Raw genomic sequence first — 25,165 nt, 5'->3', positions numbered from 1 at the left:
TTTTAGACAGAACTGTTCAGTTTGCTTTCACTTTACTTAGTTTTTAAAACTCAAATACCTGTATATGCATCTGGATACAGATATTAGTCAATTAGTTAATTTTAAACTCCACAAGACTTTTACCTGCTTATGTAAAGGAAAAGAAACAGAGACTGTGAGAAAATAGTGGAGCCTATTACAGTTACATTTCCTAAAGCCAAAGATGACATTATGAAGAAATCACATTATGAATTATTTGTTTTGTAAGACAACAGCCTTAAGTAAAATTAAAAAATATAAACATTTGTCACAAGTAAGCTTCTGGAAGTAGATCATGTTTGGCAGTTTTGCTTAATGAACGATTTAAACAAAACTTGTTGCCAATTAATCTTCTGTGGATCCACTAATCATTTAAATGACTAAACGTTTCAGCACTACACCAGACTATTCAAAACAATCTATCATTTTCACAACATTTTCACTTTAAAATATTTACTTTAGATGCATCTTTATTGTGGTGTTTGTATTCATTACAAATTAATTTAGCATGTTGTATATCATGAGTCTTGTTTTACTATATATTAGGGGGTTCTAGGAAGTGCTGGACAGTAACTATATTTACTCAAGTACACTTAAGTACAAATTTGAGATATTTGTACTTTACTTGAGTATTTTCTTACCATGACACTTTCTACTTCTACTCCACTACATCCTATAGGGAAATATTGTACTTTTTACTTCACTATATTTTATTCAACGGTTAATACAAGTACAACTAGTACACTAGTTGATCGACATAAATTCAATTGTCAACTATTTTGATAATCGTCTAAGTCATTGTTCATGGTTCCAGCTTCCCAAATATGAAGATTTTCTCATTTTCCTATGATTCATTAATGTATCATTAATATTTTTCAGGTTTAGAATGACAAAACAAGCATTGTGAAGGTGTCACTTTGTGCTCTGCACAATTGTGACAATATTTTTAAAATCGATTAAGAAAAATATAATCAGAGGATTAATCCATAATGAAAATTGCAGTCTGATACAAAATAGTTCAACCTCAACAAACTACTACAACAGTAAAATCCTGCTTTTATATTAATGAATGAGTAATAATAATAGCCTTCATCCATACTTTTATTACTTAAGTTACATTTCCAATGCAGTACTTTTAGTTGTAAAAGAGAATTTTTACCTTGAGTAATTAGTACTTTTACTCTTGTAAAGAATCTGAATACTTTATCCACATCTGTGTCTAGCTCTACATAAAACAAAGTCAAGTTAACTCAATTGTAAATTTAGCTTAAGCCTTAAAAGGAATAAATTGGAAATGGGCTGGAAATGATCATGTTTCTATTGTAGATCATTTCCAAGTAGACTGCCGATATTCACATCATTGAGATTTAACCTCCAGTTGCTAATAAACCCAGATAGTGTCTTAACCTTAGAGGTCCTGGAGGAGAACGCGGAAGTGAGATCAGACACGTGGTACTAGCAGCATCCCGAGTAACTTGACAGGTTGCACACATGAAGCGACACAAAAGGTAGGAAACACTAACGGAACTTTAGTCAAAAGTATGTCACCAACTTACTAACACCAACTTTCTAGTCTCTGAGGGTAAATTCAGATAGAATCGACCGTGATGGACGCTGCCATTTAGGCCGAAATGTGAAGTTAGCTTTAGCATCGTTTAGTGTTAGCATATTTAAGGACGTTACCTCTTTGCTAGTTTTACTGCCGCTGAATGTGAACTTGAACCGCCATGAGAAAGTCGGCGGAGTCACGTTTGTTTAGTCCGGACACGTTCTTGTACCAATGCTGGTTAAGGGAAACGAAAGTTTGCCATATTTCTTCATTTGAAATCAGATTTTTGGTTCAGCAGTATGCGGTTTAAATTGCAGAAAGCTACGGTAGCTAACGGTAGGTTGCTAAAATCATCAACTCGCAGATCTAAGCTAGCTGCACATTTGTGTTTTTAAATTTCATGGCATTTAAACTCAGCCCATCTACCAAGATACATAAAACAGAACTTCCTTTAATGCTTTGGATATGTATTATTGTTAATGGATAATTGGATGACTACAATCTAATCTAATCCAATCTACTAAAGTTAACTGCCAGATCCACAACAGATTTGTTAGATGCTAAAGATAGCCAAAATAAAATCTGAAAAACAAAGCACCAATGTTATCTTTGACCAGATGTGCTCTTCTTTATGGTGGACTTCTATAAGACCTAATCCTGGTTAATATTTGACCTCAGTTTATTTATGCATGTGCCTTAAAATACAAAATGTGTAAAATGCTTAATTACATGCTGTAAACAGCAGTGCTGGTTTTGTTCTTGTCTTTTTTATTTTCTATTATATTAAAGTACGTTTAATTATCTACAAATTTTATTGTTCAGATTCTGTTTAGGAGAGGACCACTACTGATGCTGCTGCCATGCAGTCAGTGTTGAGCTCCGAACATCAAAAGTAAGTAAAACAAACTGGCAAAGTGAAGTGATGCTGATATGTTCTTATTTATACTGTAATGCATCAGATTTTTTTTTTCTTTCAGTGACAGGTTTAGAAGTTCACAGCTAAATTTACTAAGATTTATTTCAATGTTTATTTCTAAAAGCGTTGTGTAGGCCGACCTAATATAATGAAGAAGCAGTTCAAAACTGTTAATTAATGTAGAAGGATGCTTGATTCCCTTTTCTAAAATTTGTAATGCAACGGGGAATCCCAGAGCCATGTTTCCATCCAAGCATTTTTATGTGAAATATTTAATTAGACAAGCTGGATGAAAGCGACACTATTTAACAAAACTTCCACAATAATGCTTTAGGTAATTATTAATAAGGTAATAATTGTGCATAGTGATAAAGCAAAATGATCATAGTTGATTCATGAGGGTTTAAAATCTCAATGTACTACTCACTATAGCGTAAATTATTCAAATCGGTTATCAATAATTGGGGATTAATTTAATGGTTGACCAACGAAGGTTAAAATGAAGGGCAACTGGACTTGGTTGAAGCTACTGGAAGACGTTTCGTCCCTTATCCAAAGGACTTCTTCAGTTCTGACTGACTGGCAGGGAAACTCATCTATTTAACCTCAGTGGGGTCGTTATCCCGGGTCATCGATACCGCTGGTTCGTTAGTGTTCCTTGTTGCTGTGACGACAGTCGTTACAGTCGTTAAGACTACCTGTGGCCAAGACTGAACGACCATCGTTTGTGAAGACAGCCACAAAATCCAAGAAGAACAAAACTACAGGGGAGGAGGAAAAGAAGGTCAAACGCAACAACATTGTGATTCCATACGTGTCTGGAGTATCAGAGAAACTCAGGAGGATTTTTAACAAACATAACATCCCTGTGTTTTTTAAACCCAAGAACACACTAAGACAGATGCTGGTCCACCCCAAAGACCGCACACCCAAACACAAGAAAAGCAATCTAGTGTATGCGGTCCAATGCAGTGAGGAATGCACAGACCTGTATATTGGGGAGACTAAACAACCACTACACAAACGCATGGCTCAACACAGAAGGGCCAACTCCTCAGGTCAAGACTCTGCAGTCTACTTACATCTGAAGGACAGAGGACACTCGTTTGAGGACCACCAGGTGCACATTTTAGACAGAGAAGATGGATGGTTTGAAAGAGGTGTCAAGGAAGCCATCTACACCAGGGTCGAGAAGCCGTCATTGAACAGGGGGGGGGTCTACGCCACCACTTATCCCCCACTTACAATGCTGTCCTTTCATCACTTCCCAGGAAACTCAACAAACGTAACCTATTGGCCTCAGGTGAAGATACCAACGATGGTCGTTCAGTCTTGGCCACAGGTAGTCTTAACGACTGTCGTCACAGCAACAAGGAACACTAACGAACCAGCGGTATCGATGACCCGGGCCAACGACCCCACTGGGGTTAAATAGATGAGTTTCCCTGCCAGTCAGTCAGAACTGAAGAAGTCCTTTGGATAAGGGACGAAACGTCTTCCAGTATCTTCAACCAAGTCCAGTTGCCCTTCATTTTGACCTTTGTTGGATAACTATGACCTGGATGACTGAGAATCTTCATAGACATCTTGTTAATGGCTGACAACTTAATCATTGCAGCTGTAGTTAATTATAGAGGGACTGGTAAATGGGGGAGTATGGATTTCCTTTTTCTTTACCTACTAGTCTCTGAAATAATTCCATGGCGTGCAATGACAGCCTTTGGTACTTTAGTGAATGAAGTCATAAACTCACCAAATAATTAACAGTTTTTGAATCTTATAATATAAGTCACATAAATTTTCAGGTCTCTGAATTCTGGTCCATCTGTACCATACGCCCTTTGGCCAGTGGACCTCAGGTTAACTCACCTGGACTGGAACCCAGAAGCAACTCTGATACACTTCCAGGGACAGTACCATACCATATGTGAACTTGATTATACCATCTTGCAAGGAGAAATACAGAACATACCTAAGACTAAAGCTGTAGTCGATGTCGGAGAGTTTTGCCTTGTAGAAGATTTGACTTCAGCTCGCTGGTACAGGGGAAGAGTTCAAAACCGAAAAGAGGACTTGTTTGATGTTTACCTCATAGATCACGGTAATGTCTTGAGTGTCGACATCAGCCACATATCTTCCTGTTCAAACGAGCTGTTCATCCTGCCTCCCAAGATAGTTTGCGGCTTTCTTGCGAATGTACTGCTGCTTCAAGATTGTTCTCATTCTGTAGTGGAGGGGTACTTCTCAAACCTGATCGGAAGAAATGTCACAGGTTACATCCAAGCTTTCCTGCCCCACAAAGTGCTATTATTAGAAGCCTCTGACATCAACATCGACCTTGTTAGACATGGGTTTGGGAGACATGTGGACACAGATACTTTCCTCCTCTTGGTTGAGATGCTCACAGAGGTGCCGCTCAAACAAAACTTAGAGCCAGTACCTGACTTACTCATAGAAAAGCCGAGGGGACAAGAATTTAGCTTCAGTCCGCCTGGTTTGCAGGGATACGAAGACATTCTGTCCTTCTGTGGGCCTAGATTGAGTTGTGGGACACGTGTTAAAGTGCGTGTGACGGCTGCTGTCAAACCTGGGCTGTTTTACTGTCAGAGGATCTGTATGGACACAGATCTTTGGGAAATGTCACAGAAGCTGGCTGCAGTTTGTGAGCACAGAACCAAAGAACACAATCAGGAGACTCCAGAAAACCTGGGTTTGCTGTGTGCAGTTAAAGGCAAAGATGGGAAATGGCATAGAGGCTTTGTGCAGTTTCTCCCAGTCAACTCTCAAGTTAGAGTTCTGTTCATTGATTACGGATTCTTTGAATCTGTCAAAGTTGAAAATGTCCACAGGTTGACACCTGATTTCTATTCACCACCCATCATGGCATTTCCATGCTCGCTGTCTTCCCTGAATGATCAAGATGAGTCGGTCAAAACCCAGCAGTTGAGTTTTCTCAAGGCAGGCTTGCTTGGAAGATTGTTAGATGTAGAGATCAGAAGTTTTGACGAAGGACAGCATCTGTACTCTATCACAGTAATAGGTGCTGAAGATAACCGTGTGAAGGCACCAGAGCCCATTCTAGAGCATCCAAGAACAAAGGTTGAGACAGAACAAGTGTCACCTCGGTGTGGGTATTTAAAATACGAGACAATCATGGGCGAAGAATTGGGTAAAACAGTGGAAGCAGAAGAGGTGACGGTAGACTCTGTCTTTGTGGGCTATGTTGAGCATGTCCAGAATCCAAACCATTTCTGGATCAGAACACAAAAACGCAATGATGAGTTTGAAGAAATGATGACAAAAATGGCAGATCACTTCAGTCAAGTGAAGCTGGATGAAGACGTACTGTTGAATCCTGAGCTTGGGACGATGTGCTGTGCAGTTTATGAGGAAGACATGCATTTCTACAGGGGTGTAGTGACAGACACTCTTGTACATGGAGCGGAAGTTTTTTTTATCGATTTTGGAAACATTGAGAAAGTGCCATACATGTTAATCAAGAAGATACCCGAGACATTTGCCAGCAAATCAGCATTTGCATTCTGTTGTACTCTTGTTAATGTGTTTCCATTGGATGAAGTGTGGACCAGTAATGCCTCTGACTTTTTCAAAAGAGCCGTGTCAAACAAAGCCCTACTTGTCAATGTTGTCCAGATGAGAAAAAACAAATTTGTTGTTGATCTCTATGAGATCGGAAGTGACAACAATCAAAGTATCTCCAAGCTCCTGATCTCTTCCAAACAAGCTGACTACTGGAACAACATTCCCATACAGCCTGTGGTGCAAAATAACAAAGATATGTCAGAAACAACAAGGTGCCCAAGATATAGTTTGACATCAGACATCAATGGGAATGCAGAGCAATTGGAGGAAGAGAAAATGTGCAAAAAAGAAATAAACAAGGCCCAACCTCCTGTTATCTTCAAAGAATTAAGCATCAAGCCTGGGTGCGAGTTTGCTGTGTGTTGCTCGTACATCAGCTCTCCATCAGAGTTCTGGTGCCAGCCTCTAGATAAAATTCCAGCTTTGGAGGAACTGATGGCTGAAGTTCAGCAATATTACTCGACTCATACTGTCCCCCACCAGTCTGGTGATTCATGTTGTGTCGCCAAGTCACCTCAAGATGGAAGATGGTACAGGGGGGTCATCATAGAAAAACAGAAAAGTCTTGCCAGAGTGATGTTGGTTGACTATGGCTATACCATCCAAATAAAGGAGCACAATCTTCAGGCAGTAATGCCAGAATATGTTTATTTGGAAGGACAGGCTTTCAGGTGCAGCCTTTACAACCTGATTGAGCCTGCTGACCCCAAGAACTGTGGGAAATGGAGTCCGGAGGTGTGCAACTTGCTGAAAGATTTTGTCCTCTGCAACACAGGTGGTCTGAGATGTAAAGTTGTCTCCCAGTGGAATGTGAAAAACAAAGGCCTGTGCAATGTTGTGGACCTCTACAAAACCCAAACCCAACAGAGCATAACAGATTTGCTCTTGGAAAAGGGCCTGGCAAGAGAAGTGACACTCTCAACAAAGCAACTGTCAACGATGTTTCCTGAGTCTTTTGTTTACTCGTCATATGATCTAAGTCCTGGAAAGGAAGAACAAGTATTTATTACTCATGTTAGCAGTCAGTGGGAGGTCTACTGCCAGCTTGAGAGAAACAGTGAAATCATAGAAGAACTTGAAAAGAAAATCTCAGAGGAGAGTGAGAAAATGATGAAAGCCAGTACAAGAGCTGTTTTGAGGAAGCTGTGCCTGGCAAAATACTTTGATGGCAAATGGTACAGAGGCTTGGCACATCCTGTTGAGTCACCTCTGCATCTTGGTGTGTTTTTTGTGGATTTTGGAAACGTAAACATATCGGAGAAAACCCAGGTCATGTTTATCCCTAGAGACTCTGATTTGTTGTACACACCCATGCAGGCTGTGAGGTGCAGTCTTGCTTCAGTGTCCAAGGAGGATCTCTATGCAGATGTCAATGAATGGCTTGATGGCACAATCCTCAACAAGCAAGTGAGAGCCATCATAGTGGAAAAGACCGAAGATGGTTCATTTGGTGTTGAACTGTTTGATGGAGATGTTAACATCAATGAGAAGGTAAAGGAGCTCATTCTCAGTCTTTCACCTAAACCAAAGACAGTTGTGAGCTTTGACATTAGTAGCACAAAGACAAAATGCAAAACTTCCCAAAGAAGAAACCCAAAGGCTTCACTCAAGTGCATGAGTCATCAACATAAAAGGCGAATGGCGTCTTCAATTTCTCCCACATTGAATGCCCATAGAGGCACTACGGTTGGGAGAGCACCCTGCAAAAAGAAAGACTACACAAAAAACTGGGAAAGTGGGAAAGCCCACAACAAGAACACAAAAGTGAAACAACAAAATGATGACAATACAAAGAGCTGTGTCCCTCTAAAGATTCAGAAAAGCTCTCCAGTTAAACAACAAAAAGACTGCCGTGATACAAAAACAAAGTCCGAACAACCACAATATACAAAGGAAACGGATGTTCCTCAGCTTTCGTGTTTGCCTGACATGAAAGTGAGCGCAGGTTTCAGGGCATTGTGTTTTGTCTCACACATCGACTCAGTCTTAAGTTTTTTCCTTCAGCTGTCAGAGGATGAACCTGCCATCTTAAAAATGGGTGAAGATCTCAACTCAAGTACGTTGAGAGATTCTTTGAAGACCGCCACATCTTTGAGAATCGATGACCTTGTTCTGGCAGAATATGAGGAAGATGGCGGTCTTTATCGTTCTGCTGTGAAGGACTATGAAGGAAGTTCCTGTTTCAAAGTTGAGTTTGTGGACTATGGCAACTCAACAGTTGTGAAGAAGGAGAAGATCTACTCCATACCAAAGGAATATCTCCCTCAGCCAAGATTTTGTGTATCCTGCTCACTGCTTGACCCAAGGACATACAAAAATGATGCTTCATTCACGGATGCTGTAATGGAGAAGCCTCTCATGGTTGATTTTGTCCGTCCATGTGGAAATCAATGGGTAGTTAAGGTTGAGATTCTTGATGGAACCGTTGGTCTTCCAGCAGCAGTTGAAGCAGCTGTTGAGAGTAGCACTGAAACTGAAAAGGAAGAGGAGGCTCCTGCAAGTTCACCTGTAATAGAAGAGAAAGTGAGACCCTGTGAACAGAACGACGTGAGAAAAGGACTGAGTGAGAATGAAATCACTAAATCTGAAAAGAATATACCTACTTTTGATCGTGAAAACTTGCTGAAACAACCAGCTGCCACACGGTCACCCAAACTGAAGGTAGTAACCTGCTTGCGCCATAGAAGAACACCCATAAGAAACATGGTTAATTCTAAGAAGAATCAAAGGAAACTAGTTAAATCCTCTGTCAAAGCGAAGCGTGATTGTGCAGATGCAGTCAAACCTCCGACTATTCAAGCTGGAGACACGGAGAATGGCACAGTTCTGTCGGTCCTGAGTAACAGCTATTTTTACATCAGACTAAATAAGACAAGTGACCTACTTGTTGCATTGGAAAGTCGCATAGCTGACCTATACAAATGCGAGATGGTGGCTGAAGAGGATGTCAAACAAGGCCTCAAGTGCTTAGTTCAGCTACACAAGGACAAGCAGTGGCACCGGGCAGTTGTTCAACATGTAGGCCGGGGAAAATGCCAGGTCCTGTTTGTGGATCATGGAATTACAGAAGAAATTCCAAGTGGCTCAATCCGACGACAGTGTAGAGACCTGACAAAAATCCCCAACCTTGCCGTTTTGTGTAAGATGAACTGCCTTGGGTTCAGTGAGGTAGAGGGTGCATACAAATTGTGGCATGAAACTCTCAAACCAATGATAGGCAAAGAAGTCAAGCTGGTGTTTGTGTGTTATTCAGAAGCTGATCAACTTTGGATGGTTGAAATAGTCATAAATGGACTATTCCTCATTCGTCAAATCACAACTTCACTGCAACAGAATGAGGAGTTGATGTCGTCACCTGCTGAAACCCGAAATGAGAAAGCAGACGGAATATTCAACTTGGAAACAAGCCCTCCTCAGCAACTTCTTGTTGCTCCTATTGATATAGACAAAGCATATTCTGGCTTTGCTTCTGCAGTGACGACTCCCGTTGAGTTTTGCGTTGTTCTGGAGGACTTGCATCTAGTCATGAACAAGGTGTCAATGATGATGGACGACCTCCCTGGGCCGATGTCTCCTCTTCCTGAAGCCCACCTCGTCCCTGGTACCTGCTGCCTGTTGAAATCAGACACGCAGAACAAGTGGTGCAGGGCCGAAATCGTACACGCCGACACCACAGCGGTCCTAAACCTTGTGGATTATGGCCTTTATGAATATATGCCATACGAAGACTGCTCTAAGCTGAAGAGGCTTCCAGAGGAGATAATGAACCTCCCAAAAGTGACATACCCCTGCATCCTGAGAGGGGTGAAGCCAGTCGGAGTGGATGGACAGTGGACCGATGAAGCAGCGTTCTTCTTCCAGCAGTGTTTGTACCAAAAGAACCTTGAGATCTTCTTCAGAGAGTTTGTGTCAAACACACACTGGAAGGTGGACATTCTGGCTGATGGCGTCCATGTTGCCGAGAAGCTGGTGGATGCTGGACATGCCAAGTACATAGACATTGTGCTAGAACTGAGGTATGCTCCTGTCACTTTGAATTTATCTCTTGAATACGGTTTTGTTGAAGCAACTTTTAGCCGGGCCTTCAGATCTTTACAATTTAAATTCTATACTATTCTATTCACTACTTCTAGACAAGTGAAGCAGTGTAGATTGAATTCATTAGTAGTAATTGTTTTAAAAAATCTGGAAATGTATAATTTTGAATAAGAAAATCTGATTAAAATGTAGTTAAAACTAAGGAAAATCATCAAAAGTCACAATGGGCAGGAAGGAAAATGTTTCAAAAATTTTCAAGCTAAATACATGGTTTGTATTGTTTGTACATGTATTTCTGATGCATTCAGGTTCCAGCAGCAGAAACTTTGTAATGCAGCTCCTCATAGCCATGACAGTGAGGAAGAGTGTGGCCAGGAAGATGAAGGCTCTTACGGGAAGTCAGATCTTACTGTTGAGTCTACTGATGAAGCAAAGGGGAAGATGCCACTCAGCGATGTGCCACAATCTGGTCAATGTAAGAAGAGAACACCAACAACAGAACATTTACTCTTTTACTATATTGTGTATTGCCATCAGGTGAAAGTGGATTTTGTAGGGACGCAGCTAACGAAATACTAGTAATCGAGTAAACTACAGATTATGTCATCGTTTCATCAAGGAATCGTATAATAAATACTATTGCTTGGAGCCCCCCCCCCGCAGTACCGGGAAGACTGTGACGTTACAACCCAAACACACATCCCAGCCAGGCGTGAACAACAACAACAACAACAACAAACGCACATTTATACATTTTCAGCTGAGCATTGCGGCTTACCTTTTGCTAGCCTTCAGCTCAACAATCAATCATGATTTTATGTAAGATGTTAATAAGTTGCTGTTACCTTGTTTGGGGTCTGCTCCGTGGACAAGACCGGGTGCTTTCTGATCAGATGCTGAACATTTCCGTCATGCTGTTGCTGTAGGCTGTAAGTTTCGTTTTATGGTGGACAGACTGTAACCAGGGTAGCCACGGGGTCTTAAAAGTATTTTAAAAAAGTCTTAAATTTCATATTCTAAAAATAAGGCCTTAAATTTTGTTTTCCAAGGTCTTAATTTTTTTTTCTTGTCCTTTCATAGGATTTAATTAATGCCGGAACGTCATAAATGAATACTTTGTGTGTGAGACTTCATAATATACTCCATTTGGTGTGACTGATGTTATACGGCCGTACAGGTTACTGTTTACGTCAGTGTTTAGCCTTACACTCTGAGGTTAGCACAACAAGCTGATCGGCTTGCGAGCCAGTCACACTGTGGCGAGCGCTAATGGAACAGCAGAGCTGGAAGACCTGCTGAAGGTTACTGGTAAGTGAATGTTACAGCAACTTAGAGACAGGGGTGTATGAGATGAGGACCGTGTCTGTGTGTCGGCGTTGTGCCACTAACGTTATGTGAATGGAAACATCAAACTAACGCACATTAAACTTACATCACCCAGATGCGCCGATCACGGGAACGAGGGAAAAACAAACCAGAGCCCAACTCCTTATCCCCGCTGCTTTCAAGCCAATACTATATAATACTATTTCAAGCAGCCTTTAGGTGCTTTAGAAAAACAGAACAGGATGAATAATCACTGAAGCAATTTGCACATTATATTATATGTACTTTACCTTATCTAGCCAAGTTGTAACTAATTGCAACAACTCATACCACACAGTTTGTTTGTATTTTTGATTTCACCCCTTAAGAGTTCTTAATGCACAAATATTGTATTCATTTTATAGGTGTCATTCATACTGGGGACATGTCTCCCACTTTTTTTTTAAAGCATTTGTTAAATGTGTTCTGGAAAATGGCTTGCAACAAGAACTGTAAAAAAAAAAAAAAAAATAATGTAAAAACTTTGAGAAAGGTTTATTTGCACAATAAGAAAACATGCAATGCAATTTAAAGATAAAAGAAACAAACGTGCATTGTTCAAAAAAGTTTAAGCTAAAAAAAAAACTGAATCACTTTAGAAAGACAAATATAAAGACAATTCTACCAGAAATTGGTGCAGAAAATGTCTCTGGAATGCAGGAAATTAAGCGTTTAGTGCTCAAAATCTTCTAGGGGACAGCATTGAATATTTCCTCAAATAGTGTTAAAACGTCCTTGATTAATTTTATCTTATCAAAGTACAAACACTCCCAAAGCTATAGTGTGTTGAATATGAATGTATTATAATAAAATGTTTTATTAAATTGATGTAGCTTCGTAAATAATTTTCTCGGGCTTAAAGTTAATACAGATTTTCCATTAAACGGCAGTGTAGTTGGTACAGAATTGTTTTTCTTGTAGCTTGAAATCATCTCATACTTCGCACACTTTGTGTGTTTTTCTGGCCATTCTGTTCTTCATCCCTCATTATTTTCTCTCTCTTCCTCTACTTTGCAAACAGCACCATCATAATTTCTTTACTCGAAGCGTAAACGCGATGTGCGACAGTAATAATTGTCCGTGTAAAACAGTGCACTATGTAGTTACATGGATTAAATGAAGAAAATTACTCGATAAATCATTTCAGCCCTACTATTTTGATTACTGCAGTTTGCTGCCACTGTTTACTAACCACTGGCTAACATTAGTTTAAAAATTTGGAATTGGCTTTCATACTGAATATTTAGTTGTTAATTTTTACTTTTTGTAAACGTACATTCATACCAGGGTGGTACATTCACGTGCTGATGGGAAGACATCCAACATAAAAGAGGTGGTTTGTCAACTGACAGGCATGAGGAGTCAGAAATAAAGTTTCCAAAAAAAGCTACCAAAAATAAGCAAAACAACTGATTTACAAAATATACAATAAAGTTCTGGGCCCATAAATGACGTCAAGTAGACAGAACATTATTCGGGCTACATTAATTTAACAAACTGAACAACAGAACTAAATGAACCTAACGAGACTGAGACTTTATATAGTGACTGATCAGGCCATTCTGACACAAAGGGGAATAGACGAAGACATAATATAGAAACTAACTACAAAACATGTCAAGACAATGCTACCAAATATTAATTAAGGGTAAACACTAAAATGATGTCAAAGAAAAAATAAAACTTATGATGCAGGGGGGACATGATGCAGTCCGTCCTTACTATTTGAACTGATGTAATTCAGCTGGAAGTCCTTTTGCAGACCAACCAGAGGCCCCCAATTAAATTGCTAATTAAACTGCTAGTTCTAGCAATTTAATTGACAAAGACCTTTAACGTGTGCACCTAAATGGCTAATAAAACTGTTTATGAAACTAAAATCTGTGTCCAATTTATTTTGTTTTGTGTATAATGTGCTAAAACCAGAAAATAAATAGTTACGACCATGTGCTCTTGTCTCTGTGTTTGGCGGCTAGTGCGGCCATCAAATGGTTACTGAAAAGCATTGCATTAATTTTTATTAACATACACAACAAAAAGAAAAAATGAGACTGTTACACAATAACTTGTATCTTATACAAACAACCATAGACAACATACGTACATGTTGGTAACACTTCCTTTCTCCAGGTCTTCACCTTCACCTACCGTGTTCTCTTTTGTTGCAGGTTTTCTGATGTGAAGGCAGCCTGGTTGTATATTGTCTCTAAAATGAGTGCCGAGGCCCAGCAGCGGTTCCTTATTACCCACCTTTGGATTAATCCAAGTGAGATGCTGCTTCTTGGATGTTTTGGCTAAACGTTTCAGTCTCAGTACTTTGAGTGTGAGAGGTGCTCCAGAAACAGTCACATAAAAGTGATTTATTACACTTAAAATTAGCAGTGCTACCTTACTTTGTTACTTTATAAACATACTTGTATTTAGTTATGGTGAAACTGATTTATTTAGTTTTTTTGACTTGGTTTGAGTGACTTTTTTTGAAGATTTGTTACATCAGCGGCACCTTGTTATTTTCCCAAGGAGCATGAGAAATGAGTTTTAATGAGTTAATTTTACAGTTAATATAATTTTATTATGATTCAAATTACTTGCTCTCTTTGTACAGGGTCTTTGCATTAATAAGGTACATACATTTTTCCATTCTGTTCAGTGCTTTGTTTAAAAACGAATTTGGACAGTAAGACCTACAGTGTTTATTTAATGAGGTGAAATAAACAATGAAGTAGCCATACAAAGATTTTGTTAAATTAATTTTAAATTAGGTCTACTTTGTGAATTTTGACCAAGCTACTAACTCGTAATTGTAACAGTTTGAAATTTTTACAATTAGTGCAATGTGCCTGTTCAGGTGCAAAATTAAATCCTCACCAATACTTATTTTGTTCTCATGATATAGGTGTGGGACAGGTTTATTTGGGTTGTGGGGGAAAACTGAAGTCTTGAATGGCCCCTACAGAAATTCCAGTTCTTGCTCCACCACTAGAGTGCGCTGTTGAGTCAGGATTGATTGTTCAAGACCTGGATCTGGCACAGCTGTTGGACACTATGTATCCCCAATCATTCAACCAGTTTTAAGTGGTGTCTGTTTACATTAGAGTTTTACTTGTGTGCTCTGTGAATGAGGAAGGAACTTTACTGTATGTGAGGCGCAGTAATGGCTGTCAAACCAGGGATAAACCCAAATTGGTGTTACTTGTTATGAAAAAAATATACAACACAAGATGTTTCTTGCTGTGTTTTTTTTTCTGTGAATGGAGGGATCACAAATCACACCACCTAAATATGAGCTTGGCTGAGGTGATTTTAATACAAAGTGCACTGTATTTCAGCTCTTGTCTTGATGCAGACAGCTTACCAACATAAACATAGTTGTATTTTTCATAACAAATGAAACCAAAACTGTTTCTCATAAAGCATCAGTTGTGAAAAAGGCCCAAGAAAACTAGTCAAAACAAAATAATGTGGGGAAAAGATTCACAAAATGTATTGTGTTATGTCATTGTAGATGATTACCAGTGAATTTGTCAGTGAGAAATTGAAGTCAGTTGAGATGATAGTTGTGTGGCATAAGTGTTTTCAGGAGAAAAGTCAATGTCAGAAGTGGGATTCGAACCCACGCCTCCAGAGGAGACTGCGACCTGAACGCAGCGCCTTAGACCGCTCGGCCATCCTGACGTTATAGACGTCAGAAGGGCGACCGTTGGACAAATTTCTTCCCCCCACGAACTTGAGACATGTTGGAAAATCTCAAATACTCAATCCAACATCATTTACTAACCTGAGAAATATCTAATGTTAGAAAATCTCAAATACTCAATCCAACATCACTTACTAACGTTTCTGTCTGTTGCGTGGCAACCGACGCCATTTTTCTCATCGGGCAGAGATAAACACATTTGTTTTTTACACTGAAACACAAAAAATTGCAAGAACAACGACGTGAACTGGGTAAACCCGGAGATAATCTCTTGGTTGTTTAGCTAGGGAGTAAAATAGAGTGGTCTAAGATAGCTGACGCTGTCAGAAAGTAACTTGCATCTAAATTAAGTGATACAAACAGGAAGAGCAGAAGAAACCTGGTGGCGGTTCCTTCTTCACTGACCCCAGCAGAAACACGGGGAAAGCGGATCATGAAGGTAATCCTGTTTTCTCAACCCTCACCGCTAGATGTCACTAAAACTTAACCTTGAACGTATGAAACCGAAACCTCTTGAACCCCACCGGGTCACCCACTTGTTTCATTTAGCAGCAAAAACTAAAGCTATTCAGCGTGTTAGACACTCTGGCCAGTTGAGAAATATCTAATGTTGCAGAATTCACCAACTGGTCAAGGTGGATCTAATTAACAAATTAGTTTCCTCTTGACCAAATACAACAAAGTACGTTACCACTTGTATTATTGGATTCTTAATGAGTCAAATAGGCTTTTTATCCCCAAATTAAGTCATATCACAATGAAACTTTACAAGCTGGTTGCTCACAGAATTACAATTTTTATTTTTTTTTTATTTGTAATTCATTTTAATACGCAAATTAGGTGTTTTCTCATTAAATATGCACAACTTGCATATTACACAAATCCACTTTCCAGCACATTGATAAGACTCATGAATTTTTTGGTTTTATTGTGATACCGAATGGACAGTATCACAGAACAGTATCAAAATATTGTTTTTTTTCATGGATTTATTTAAAATATGCAGTCATATGTGTGACGGTTATTTTACCCCCACATTTTTACAGATAAAATGAGAACAATAAACAATTTTTTTTTTTAAATGTCTTGCTATAAGACTTAAGAAACAGTGTGGTGTAAAATTATGATGCTCTAACTGCTTTGAAGGGTGAGGAAAATGACTCTGCACTATAAAAACTAATTCAGGGGACCTGTCACCACCACTTTGGTGGTGCTTGCATGGCTGCAAGATAAAAATTCTAATTTATTGATTTAGATAAACCTTCTAAGTTGCAAACTTTATTTTTATGAGTTGTGTTTAAATAATAATGTTGGTAATTACATCAACTTAATTTTGCTGGTAATGTTAACTCAAATTTCATTGTTGATGGGTTTACAACAAAATTCAAGTTCCAGTAACTTAATAAAATTGGTTTGATAACTTAATTTTTCTCCACCTTGACTTCAAGATTTCAACTTCCCTCACTTACCCACGTCTACACACTTAACATGCTTAGACAAATTCAGACAGTAAGACTGTGTTAGTGGACTTGTAGACTGAAGAAGCTTGATTTAAAGGACATTTTATGGTGAGTAACATTTATTTCAATTTTTATTTTTATAGAGAGATAAAAGTAGTAGTGGTGTTTCGTTTTTTCTGTCTTGGTCAGTACAGGGTATTTTCTGATGGGGTTTATTACAAAACAAAAGAGTTGTTGTCTGGAGAAGATATTCATATTCATTCTGTATCATTCTGAGCAGTAATGTTCCAATTCATCATCACTAACACAGTAACCTATGTTTACATTTGCTTTACAAGGACACAAAGAGTTTGAGGCCAGCCTGGAAAGCCAAGTGATAAAATTTGGCATCATCTGTGACCGGTCCACCCCCGTAGCTGACCACAAGACAACAGCTATTGTGGTGGAGTGGAGAATGAAAGTCCTGGAGTGAAAGCATATCCCAAAGTGCTTTGTTTTACTTATGAAACTTTTTAAGTTTTTTAGAAGCTCTTTCTTTACCTCGATGGACTGAAAGCCAGTGCAAAAGTAATTTCTTAAGAACAGTGTTTTCTAAAGATTCCACTTGTGTCAGAGCAATTTCCGATATTATTCAGATTACACTGTTTTGTAATTGGATGTCAACTAAAGAGGATACAAAATTGAGATTGCTTCTCTGTCAAGTTGCCAAAATAAAGATGATGTTTAAAGAAATACATATCCCTTTTTGTGTGCAACTGTAAAATGCTGCAGGTTCTGGGAAGGTTGGTGGGCATTGAAAGTTATTTTTTAATGAGCACTTGGAACGGTAGGAACTTTGTTACTGTAGTTTTTAAAAAATTTAATGGTTTTACAAAATATTTAATTTGTGGAGTTAATATTTTACAGATTTTTTTTTTTTTTTTTTTTTAAACAACAAAAGAAAATCTATTCGGAACAACTTAATTTTTACATTGGATTTTAGCTTAAATCCTGCATTCATGATTATGGTAATTAAGTAAATATGACTTTTAAATAAGAAGAAAATCTAGTTGGAGCAACTAAATTGTATGAGTATTCAAATTAAACACTTGTCTTTAAGCTATCAACAATTAAGTAAGTTGTACTAGAAATTGTCTTTGATTGTAGAGGAAAAGCTAATTCCCCTAACTCAATATAGTTTGTTTGTTCAATATAATTTCAACAGAAGTTGTCATAACTCAAATAGATTAATGGAAACTGTTGCCTTAATTTTTTTTGTTGAGACTAAACATTTGTTTTTAAAGTGTGGGTACAGGTAATGTCATTTTAAGAAAAACTGCTGTTGAAGGTTAGCTAATGCAATAGAACCACAGGTAGCATATCCTCCTGAAAGGTCCAAGGTCATCTCCACAGTCTGACTGAGCTCCAGGTTGATCTGACCGCACCAGAGAGCCAGCTGATCGACCTCCCGTCTGTAGGCCGACTCGTCACCGTCCCAGATGAGGCCGATGACCGTTATGTCGTCAGCAAACTTCAGGGCCCGTATTCATAAAAAATCTTAATGCAAAGAGTAGCTCCTAGTGACAAAATTCTTAGAAATGTGGGCGTTTACTCTTACAATTAGAAGAAAAAATCCTGCTAAAGAAAAACGTAATTCAGAAAGCATCTTAACCCTTAAAAGAGGTCTTAATGTCAAAATTGTTAGGAGCACGGACGAGGACTTTTAAGAGGCTTAAGAGTTTCTTTAATAGAGGAGAAAATGGCAGAAAGACGAAGAGGGAGAAGAAATGTGTTGCAGACAATGGATGACAGTGAATTAATCAGACGCTATAGATTAGATCGTGCAGGGATCATGTTTGCGACTGATTTTATTAGAGACGCGCTAACATCTCCGACACAGCGCAGGAATGCCATATCAAATAACTTATAGGAAATTAACAGCATGGTAAATAAAAAACAGGATTTATATACAAATGGTCAAATAGGAAATATTAGGGATGTAATTTCCAAAGTGAAGGCTTAGAGTAGAACCTATACTTAAAATCACTCTTTTTCCTTCTTGGACAACCAACCAATCACAGTCTTCAAAAGATTGTGTCATACATAGCAACGGGGTCAACCCCGCCTCCTCACTAAGATGAAAGTTTTGTCTTTTCCTTGCTCAGAGTTGCTCTCAGATCAGTCCCTGATCGCTCTTAAGCTAAGACTCCTACGTAAAGTTTTTAAGCTAAATTAAGAGTTTTCTGAGAGGATTCTTAGAATCTTTATGAATACGGGCCCTGGAGTTTGACAGATGGGTCTCCTGATGTGCAGTCTTTGGTGTAGAGGGAGCAGTGGGGAGAGCACACACCCCTGGGGGTCGCCAGTGCTGATAGTCCAAGTGCTGGATGTGATGTTCCCCAGTCTCACCCGCAGACTCCTGTCAGTCAGGAAGTTGTGATCCACTGACAGGTGGAGGCTGGCACAGTGAGCTGGGTGAGTTTGGTGCTGAGGATGTCCAGGATGATGGTGTTGAACGCTGAGATGAAGTCCACGAACAGGATCCCTTGCATGTGTCCATTGAGAGTTCAAGTGTTGCAGGATGTGATGCAGACCCAAGTTGACATCATCCACAGACCTGTTAGCCCTGTAGGCAAACTGCAGGGGGTCCTGCAGGGGGTCCAGCAAGGGGCCTGTAATGTACTTCAGGTGGGCCAACACCAGTCTTTCAAAGTACTTCATGACTACAGATGTCAGGGCGACAGGCCTGTAGTCATTTAGTCAGAGATGGAGGGTTTTTGGGGGACCGGGATGATTGTGGAGCGTTTGAAGCAGGAGGGAACTTCACACAGCTTCAGTGATTTGTTGAAGATCTGTGTGAAGATGGGGGCCAGCTGGTATGCACAGATTTTCAGGCAGGATGGAGACACACCGTCTGGGCCAGGAGGCTTCCTGATCTTCTGCCTTTGGAAGAGGTGGCTCACGTCTCTTCACAGATCTTGAGTGCAGGTGAGGGGTCAGGGGGTGGGGTGGCAGTGTGTCAGAGGGGGAAGGTGACTGTTTGAATGGTGTTGGAGTGGGGAGAGGTGTGACTGTGGGCTTTTCAAACCTACAATAAAAGCCATTCAGCTCATCTGCCAGTTGTTGAGTACCAGCAGTGTTTGGGGATGGTCTCCTGTAGTTGGTGAGTTTGCACAGGCCTCTCCACACTGACGCAGGATCGTTGGCTGCAAAGCTGTTTTTTAGCTTTTCAGCATAGCATTTCTTTGCTGCTTTGACCTCTTTAGTCAGTGTTCCTGGCCTGCTTGTACAGGACTCTGTCCCCACTTCTGAAGGCCTCCTCCTTGGTCTGACGAAGCTGCCCAAATTTCGCTGTGAACCAGGGTTTTTGGTTGTTGTATGTGCGGAAGGTTTTAGTCGGCACCAATTTTATGAAAGTATCGTAATAATAGTTGAAGTTGATTTGTGTGACTGTGGTGTCTCGCCTCAAGTACTTTTTGCTGCCAATACTTTTGCACTTTAAGTACAATTTTGAATACGGTTAAAATAGTTTATACAGCTTCTGCATTTAAACATCAATGCACCCATGAACGTCAAATTAGCCTTGCTTATAAAGTGAGCCAATCAATGTATTTTATTGCAATGACAAAAGACCACACATCCAGCCTGCACTGTTGAAAAATCTGTATTTATTAATGATTTACAAAAGGCTAAACATGAAACCATTTAAATGATTCAGTTAATTTTCAAACCTAAAAAGGAGTAGTTGTGGGGGTAGAGAGGCGAGGAGACACATCTGTAGTGTTTTTACAGGTCGGTTATTGATTACAGCATCTTATCTCATCATGTAGAATCTGTTTTAGTGGAGGCTCCTGGAGAGACAAAATGAAATAAATCCACACACAGGATGGAGTCACTCAAACAAACTGCAGAAGAGAGATACATTTGAAACATCACTATATTTTAAAAATCTTTTTTTGTTTTTTTTTGTTTTTTTTTTTAAACTGGGGGACACACCGGGGTTTGAAGTGCGTTCCTTTTCCATGTCAGCAGAGCAGCAGCGGTGGTGGTGAATGTGATTATGGAAATTGTGTATATATATTTGTACAATCACAATTCTGTCACCTTGACTCCAGTCCTTAAAAAAAACAAACAAACAAAAAAACCATCATCAGGATCTCCCCGAACTACAGCTGGTGTAAAAACAGAGCACTTTTCTGTCTCTAATGCAGAACACAGATCACCACCACAGTACGAGAGGTCCCAAATGTAATCCACTTCTCAAAACAGTTTGTAGATACATATTAATAAAAGTTTTTGTGCAAGTATGTCCCCCCCCCCCCACAAGGTTTGAAATAAATATCTGTAAAGCAAACAAGGACTTAAAGAGTAGTTTTAATTTCTTTTTCTTTTATTCTGAAAACCAACATTAATTAATCACATTGTGAGTGAAATAAATCCTTTTTCTGGCTTGAATATAGGGTTCAATCAGTCAAATTAATCTCACACAACTTGACTTTTAGATTTAAAATAAAGTTAACTCAGATTTTGGAACATTTTGAACTGCACTGACAGTGAGGAGCAGCGGGGAGGCGGTCCAGTTTTAGCAGAAGTTCCTGTTCTATCACCAAAATGCGGTTAAGTCACATTAGTTTTGCAGTTTTTAGTAGCCTGGCAGGTTTCTACAGTAGTAAAAGAGTGAGACAGCTGTGAACCCAAATATTTACAGTAATGCTGTGCAATTAAAGATCCTTCTCTGGACTGTACGATCCTCCTCTGGAGAATCTTTCAGAGTTTATCTAAAACATCACAAAAGATAAAACAAAATAAAACCCCATGCTTCTTGCTACGGAATGAAAATAACAGTGTTTCCACTCACTGAGGATTCAATTAAAAAATAATAAAATAAAAATAAAAGATTGGTCTGGAGCTCAACTGTGGGCATTTCTGCTGGCAAGAAGAAATTTAAAGTGTTCAAATAACACGATGCAGAAAAAGAGCATAAAATAACATAAAATTGTTCATATTTTTGTGAGTTATTTAAAAAAACAAAATGAGAATAAACCTCTCCTTACGTTGCCCAAAGAACCATTTTATAAAAAAAAAATATATCCCCCTTTGTCATGTGATTCTCAAATTCTCACTAGATACAATTAAAACTTTTTTACAGTGCTTTATCATTATATATCTTTGACAGACCTTAACGAGGGGAAGAAAATTTTAAGCCATAAATGTCTCTCCTATTGCAACGATATAGCTACGTCGAAAAGGTCCAGTTATTGAATGATTAAAATAAAAAAAAAAAAAGGTGGGAACAACACAAACAGGAGGAGACGGTCAGTGGTAGGGAAGCGAGCGCCGACTCTCTTCTTTTGTCCCAGGAGCACCTTGGTGATGTCATCGTTAAGGCGGTCGCTGGGATGGTGAAAGGCTCGGTGTCTACTTGGTGTTGAGCTCGTTCTCCAGCTCCATGAGTTTGCGTGAAGCTTTGACCTTGTTGGAAACCTCCTTCCCCTGAGAGAAGAGACGCTGGCGCTCCTTGAAGGTCAGACTCTCCGGAGCGCCGCTGGGGATCGAGTTCTCCTGCTCCTGACTGCAAAATACACAGGAGGAGGTTAGAAACTACATTACTAATAGTATAACATACTACTTTAAAAAAAAAAATTAAAAAGTATATACACTGCTCAAAAAAATAAACAACACAATGTAACTCCAAGTCAATCACACTCCTGTGAAATCAAACTGTCCATTTAGGAAGCAACACTGATTGACAATCAGTTTCACATGCTGTTGTGCAAATGGAAAAGACAACAGGTGGAAATTATAGGCAATTAGCAAGACACCCCCACTAAAGGAGTGGTTCTGCAGGTGGTGACCACAGACCACTTCTCAGTTCCTGTGCTTCCTGGCTGATGTTTTGGACACTTTTTCACTCTAGTGGCAGCATGAGACGGAGTCTACAACCCACACACGTGGCTCAGGTAGTGCAGCTCATCCAGGATGGCACATCGATGCGAGCTGTGGCAAGAAGGTTTGCTGTGTCTATCAGCGTAATGTCCAGAGCACGGAGGCGCTACCAGGAGACAGGCCAGTACATCAGGAGACGTGGAGGAGGCCGTAGGAGGGCAACAACCCAGCAGCAGGACCGCTACCTCCGCCTTTATGCAAGGAGGAGCAGGAGGAGCACTGCCAGAGCCCTGCAAAATGACCTCCAGCAGGCCACAAATGTGCATGTGTTCGCTCAAACGGACAGAAACAGACTCCATGAGGGTGGTATGAGGGCCCGACGTCCACAGGTGGGGGTTGTGCTTACAGCCCAACACCGTGCAGGACGTTTGCCATTTGCCAGAGAACACCAAGATTGGTAAATTCGCCACTGGCGCCCTGTGTTCTTCACAGATGAAAGCAGGTTCACACTGAGCACATCTGGGACATCATGTCTCGCTCCATCCACCAACGCCACGTTGCACCACAGACTGTCCAGGAGTTGTCCACCTCATCAGGAGCATGCCCAGACGTTGTAGGGAGGTCATACAGGCACGTGGAGGCCACACACACTACTGAGCCTCATTTTGACTTGTTTAAAGGACATTACATCAAAGTTGGTGTAGTGTGGTTTTCCACTTTGATTTTGAGTGTGACTCCAAATCCGGCTGTTGACCAACACTTTTGGAAACACCTTTCTCTGTAAAGCCATGTGAGTAAAAACATGTCTGGTGCTGCAAGTTATGCAGGCTTATGGTGCATTCATGTGGTATCGGAATAACCGTAAAAATTACTTCCTGACTGGGAAAAGGCCCCATAAGACGGAACAACAACTCAAAGTCAGAAAATTTTGGTACATGAGTTGCTGACATAATACACACATGGTTGATAGTAAGAAACTTTTGACTAATGGTGCAAAATCACATATTGCATATAGATTTTTTGCTAACATATCATTTGTAATACGGTATTAGGTTAAAATGGTTAGTTTGCTGTCCATGTAGCGTTACCTAGATGACTGTTTATACACTGTGATAAAGCTAATCCAACACATCTTTATAGTAGCGTCCATGTTGTCCCACATTCATACTTAAAAGGATATGAACACACACTGAATTCGGAAGAACAACTTCACAACTTGGGATATGGGACTATCTGAGGAGCTTATACAAAACCTGGAATGTTTAGGTTTAGTCCTTCAAATGAGAAACCAGAGAACAGAAAAAGAAAAATCTCACCTCTTCGTCCATTTGTCTCGTGGGTCGTTGTAGACTTCACCTGATCCTACAACTCCTGCTGAGTTTCCAGTGTACGAGTTAAATCCTGTGCGAGGTTTAGGAGTCACACAGCAGATATGAGATATGAGTCAACATCGTTCATATACAGCTTTTATTACCCCAAAACATCTGAGATAGAAGCTGCTGGTTGACGGCTGTCAGGACCTCTGGTACCCGTCTCCCATTAGTCCCATACCTTTGAGGGACTTTCAGGCATTTCCATCAACACAGGTACCTTTTTTTAAAACTACGTATTATTTTCCCACAACCGTTTTCGACTATTGACCAGAGACCCTGGTCACCAGTAACCAGCAGCTTCTCCAGTCGACATCACTTCATTTTCCCACAGACCAGCCTGAGCAGAAGGAAGGAAGAGAGGGAACGAGTTCTGGAGAAACATTAGGCAGAAACAGTCAAGATCTCAGTTAACTACAGCAGCGAGCAGAGAGAAGAGGAAGCGTTAAAAAGCTGTTAAGGGGGCATTCCAAAGCAGCAAAAATGGTCTGTGGAAGTGTGGGTGGGATCTGTGGCCGAGGTCACCATCAAACATGTCTGACCTTACGTGCTAATGATCAGGAGCCCCGTCTTTTGGGGTTATTTAGTGCCACTTTAGTGCCTCTTCCATTTTGGTATGGCTGACAAAATACCTGCGGCACCTCAAAACTCACAGCTAAGTTTATCAGCACTTTTATAAATGTGTCTGCCTATGACATATACATGTATTTAGCATTTCTTGCTGAAATAAATCCTTACTTAGGTCTGGTGACATGTAAACCAAGATTGCTAGTCCAGCTCTGTAGTTAGCTTCAATGCAACTGTATTTACATTATACAAATATTTGAACTGGAAATTCATAAATATAACAGCCAATTTAAGAGTAAAAACTTATGTCCTGGCTGATATGGGTTAAAGCCCATGGAACGGACATGAGGAGGGTGACCCAGACCTTTGACCCCAAAGGAGACGTTAATCAGTTGGCTCATGTGTCCCTGTGTCTTTACAAACCACAGCAACGTCCAGGTTAAAAAAAAAAAGAGACACAGCCGGAGCCAGATCTTCACAACTATGTGACCCAGAAGTCTGCAGATTTTTATTTCCAAACGAATACTACAGCAGGAAAGAAAAACGATTAGTTCCACCCTGCTGGGGTTATATAATCTCCTAAATACAACTCTGGCTGAAGTATTTCTCTTATTGCCAACAAATCACAGGAAAAGACCAAAAACAATCAAGTGTGTGTGTGTGTGTGTGTGTAAAGCCTGATATCTTCTGTGTCTTAGAGCTCCATTGTTACAGTGA

At 39.9% G+C, this 25,165-nt stretch overlaps 2 protein-coding genes, 1 long non-coding RNA gene and 1 other non-coding gene across 15 annotated transcripts in view; 2 read left to right on the top strand and 2 right to left on the bottom strand.

Moving 5' to 3' along the window:
* Positions 1 to 1,436: 1,436 nt before the first annotated feature.
* tdrd15 (tudor domain containing 15) lies at positions 1,437 to 14,716 on the top strand. 2 transcript variants are annotated; one of them, XM_038726418.1, is made up of 5 exons: positions 1,437 to 1,526; positions 2,390 to 2,459; positions 4,289 to 10,102; positions 10,433 to 10,599; positions 13,658 to 14,716. In XM_038726418.1, exons 2-5 carry the CDS (start codon positions 2,428 to 2,430, stop codon positions 13,669 to 13,671), a joined length of 6,027 nt encoding a protein of 2,008 aa, XP_038582346.1. In that variant the 5' UTR covers positions 1,437 to 1,526; positions 2,390 to 2,427; the 3' UTR covers positions 13,672 to 14,716. The 2 variants fall into 2 exon arrangements, with proteins under 2 accessions (XP_038582346.1, XP_038582347.1); XM_038726419.1 differs by lacking the exon at positions 1,437 to 1,526 and adding an exon at positions 1,697 to 1,903.
* A 365-nt stretch (positions 14,717 to 15,081) lies between these two features.
* On the bottom strand, positions 15,082 to 15,164 carry trnal-cag. Its single transcript has one exon. It is a non-coding gene; the product is annotated as a tRNA-Leu (tRNA).
* A 226-nt stretch (positions 15,165 to 15,390) lies between these two features.
* On the top strand, positions 15,391 to 17,382 carry LOC119908614. The gene is made up of 3 exons (XR_005445313.1): positions 15,391 to 15,625; positions 16,635 to 16,754; positions 16,985 to 17,382. It is a non-coding gene; the product is annotated as an uncharacterized LOC119908614 (long non-coding RNA).
* Positions 17,383 to 20,273: 2,891 nt separating this feature from the next.
* The window catches only part of afdna (afadin, adherens junction formation factor a), a 105,017-nt gene continuing 100,125 nt past the window's right edge, over positions 20,274 to 25,165 (bottom strand). For all 11 annotated transcript variants that reach the window (XM_038726405.1, XM_038726412.1, XM_038726410.1 and 8 more), the window contains 2 exons: positions 23,828 to 23,912; positions 20,274 to 22,197 (listed from right to left, as the gene is read on the bottom strand). In XM_038726405.1, coding sequence (XP_038582333.1) covers positions 22,044 to 22,197; positions 23,828 to 23,912 — 239 coding nt within the window. In that variant the 3' untranslated portion in view covers positions 20,274 to 22,043. The remainder of the gene's footprint in view (positions 22,198 to 23,827; positions 23,913 to 25,165) is intronic.

The sequence above is a fragment of the Micropterus salmoides genome, unplaced genomic scaffold (assembly GCF_014851395.1).
Source record: "Micropterus salmoides isolate LMB-PRFRI ecotype aquatic unplaced genomic scaffold, ASM1485139v1 Ms_hic_scaffold_18, whole genome shotgun sequence".
NCBI lineage: Eukaryota > Metazoa > Chordata > Actinopteri > Centrarchiformes > Centrarchidae > Micropterus > Micropterus salmoides.
Note: the sequence above shows the minus strand (reverse complement) of the source record. Positions and strands in the feature narration are given on the sequence as shown.

Coding starts and splice junctions, on each gene's coding strand:
- tdrd15 (XM_038726418.1), top strand. CDS start 2,428: ATGCAGTCAGTGTTGAGCTCCGAACATCAAAA. Junction 2,460..4,288: donor TTGAGCTCCGAACATCAAAA/GTAAGTAAAACA, acceptor ATAAATTTTCAG/GTCTCTGAATTCTGGTCCAT. Junction 10,103..10,432: donor GACATTGTGCTAGAACTGAG/GTATGCTCCTGT, acceptor TGATGCATTCAG/GTTCCAGCAGCAGAAACTTT.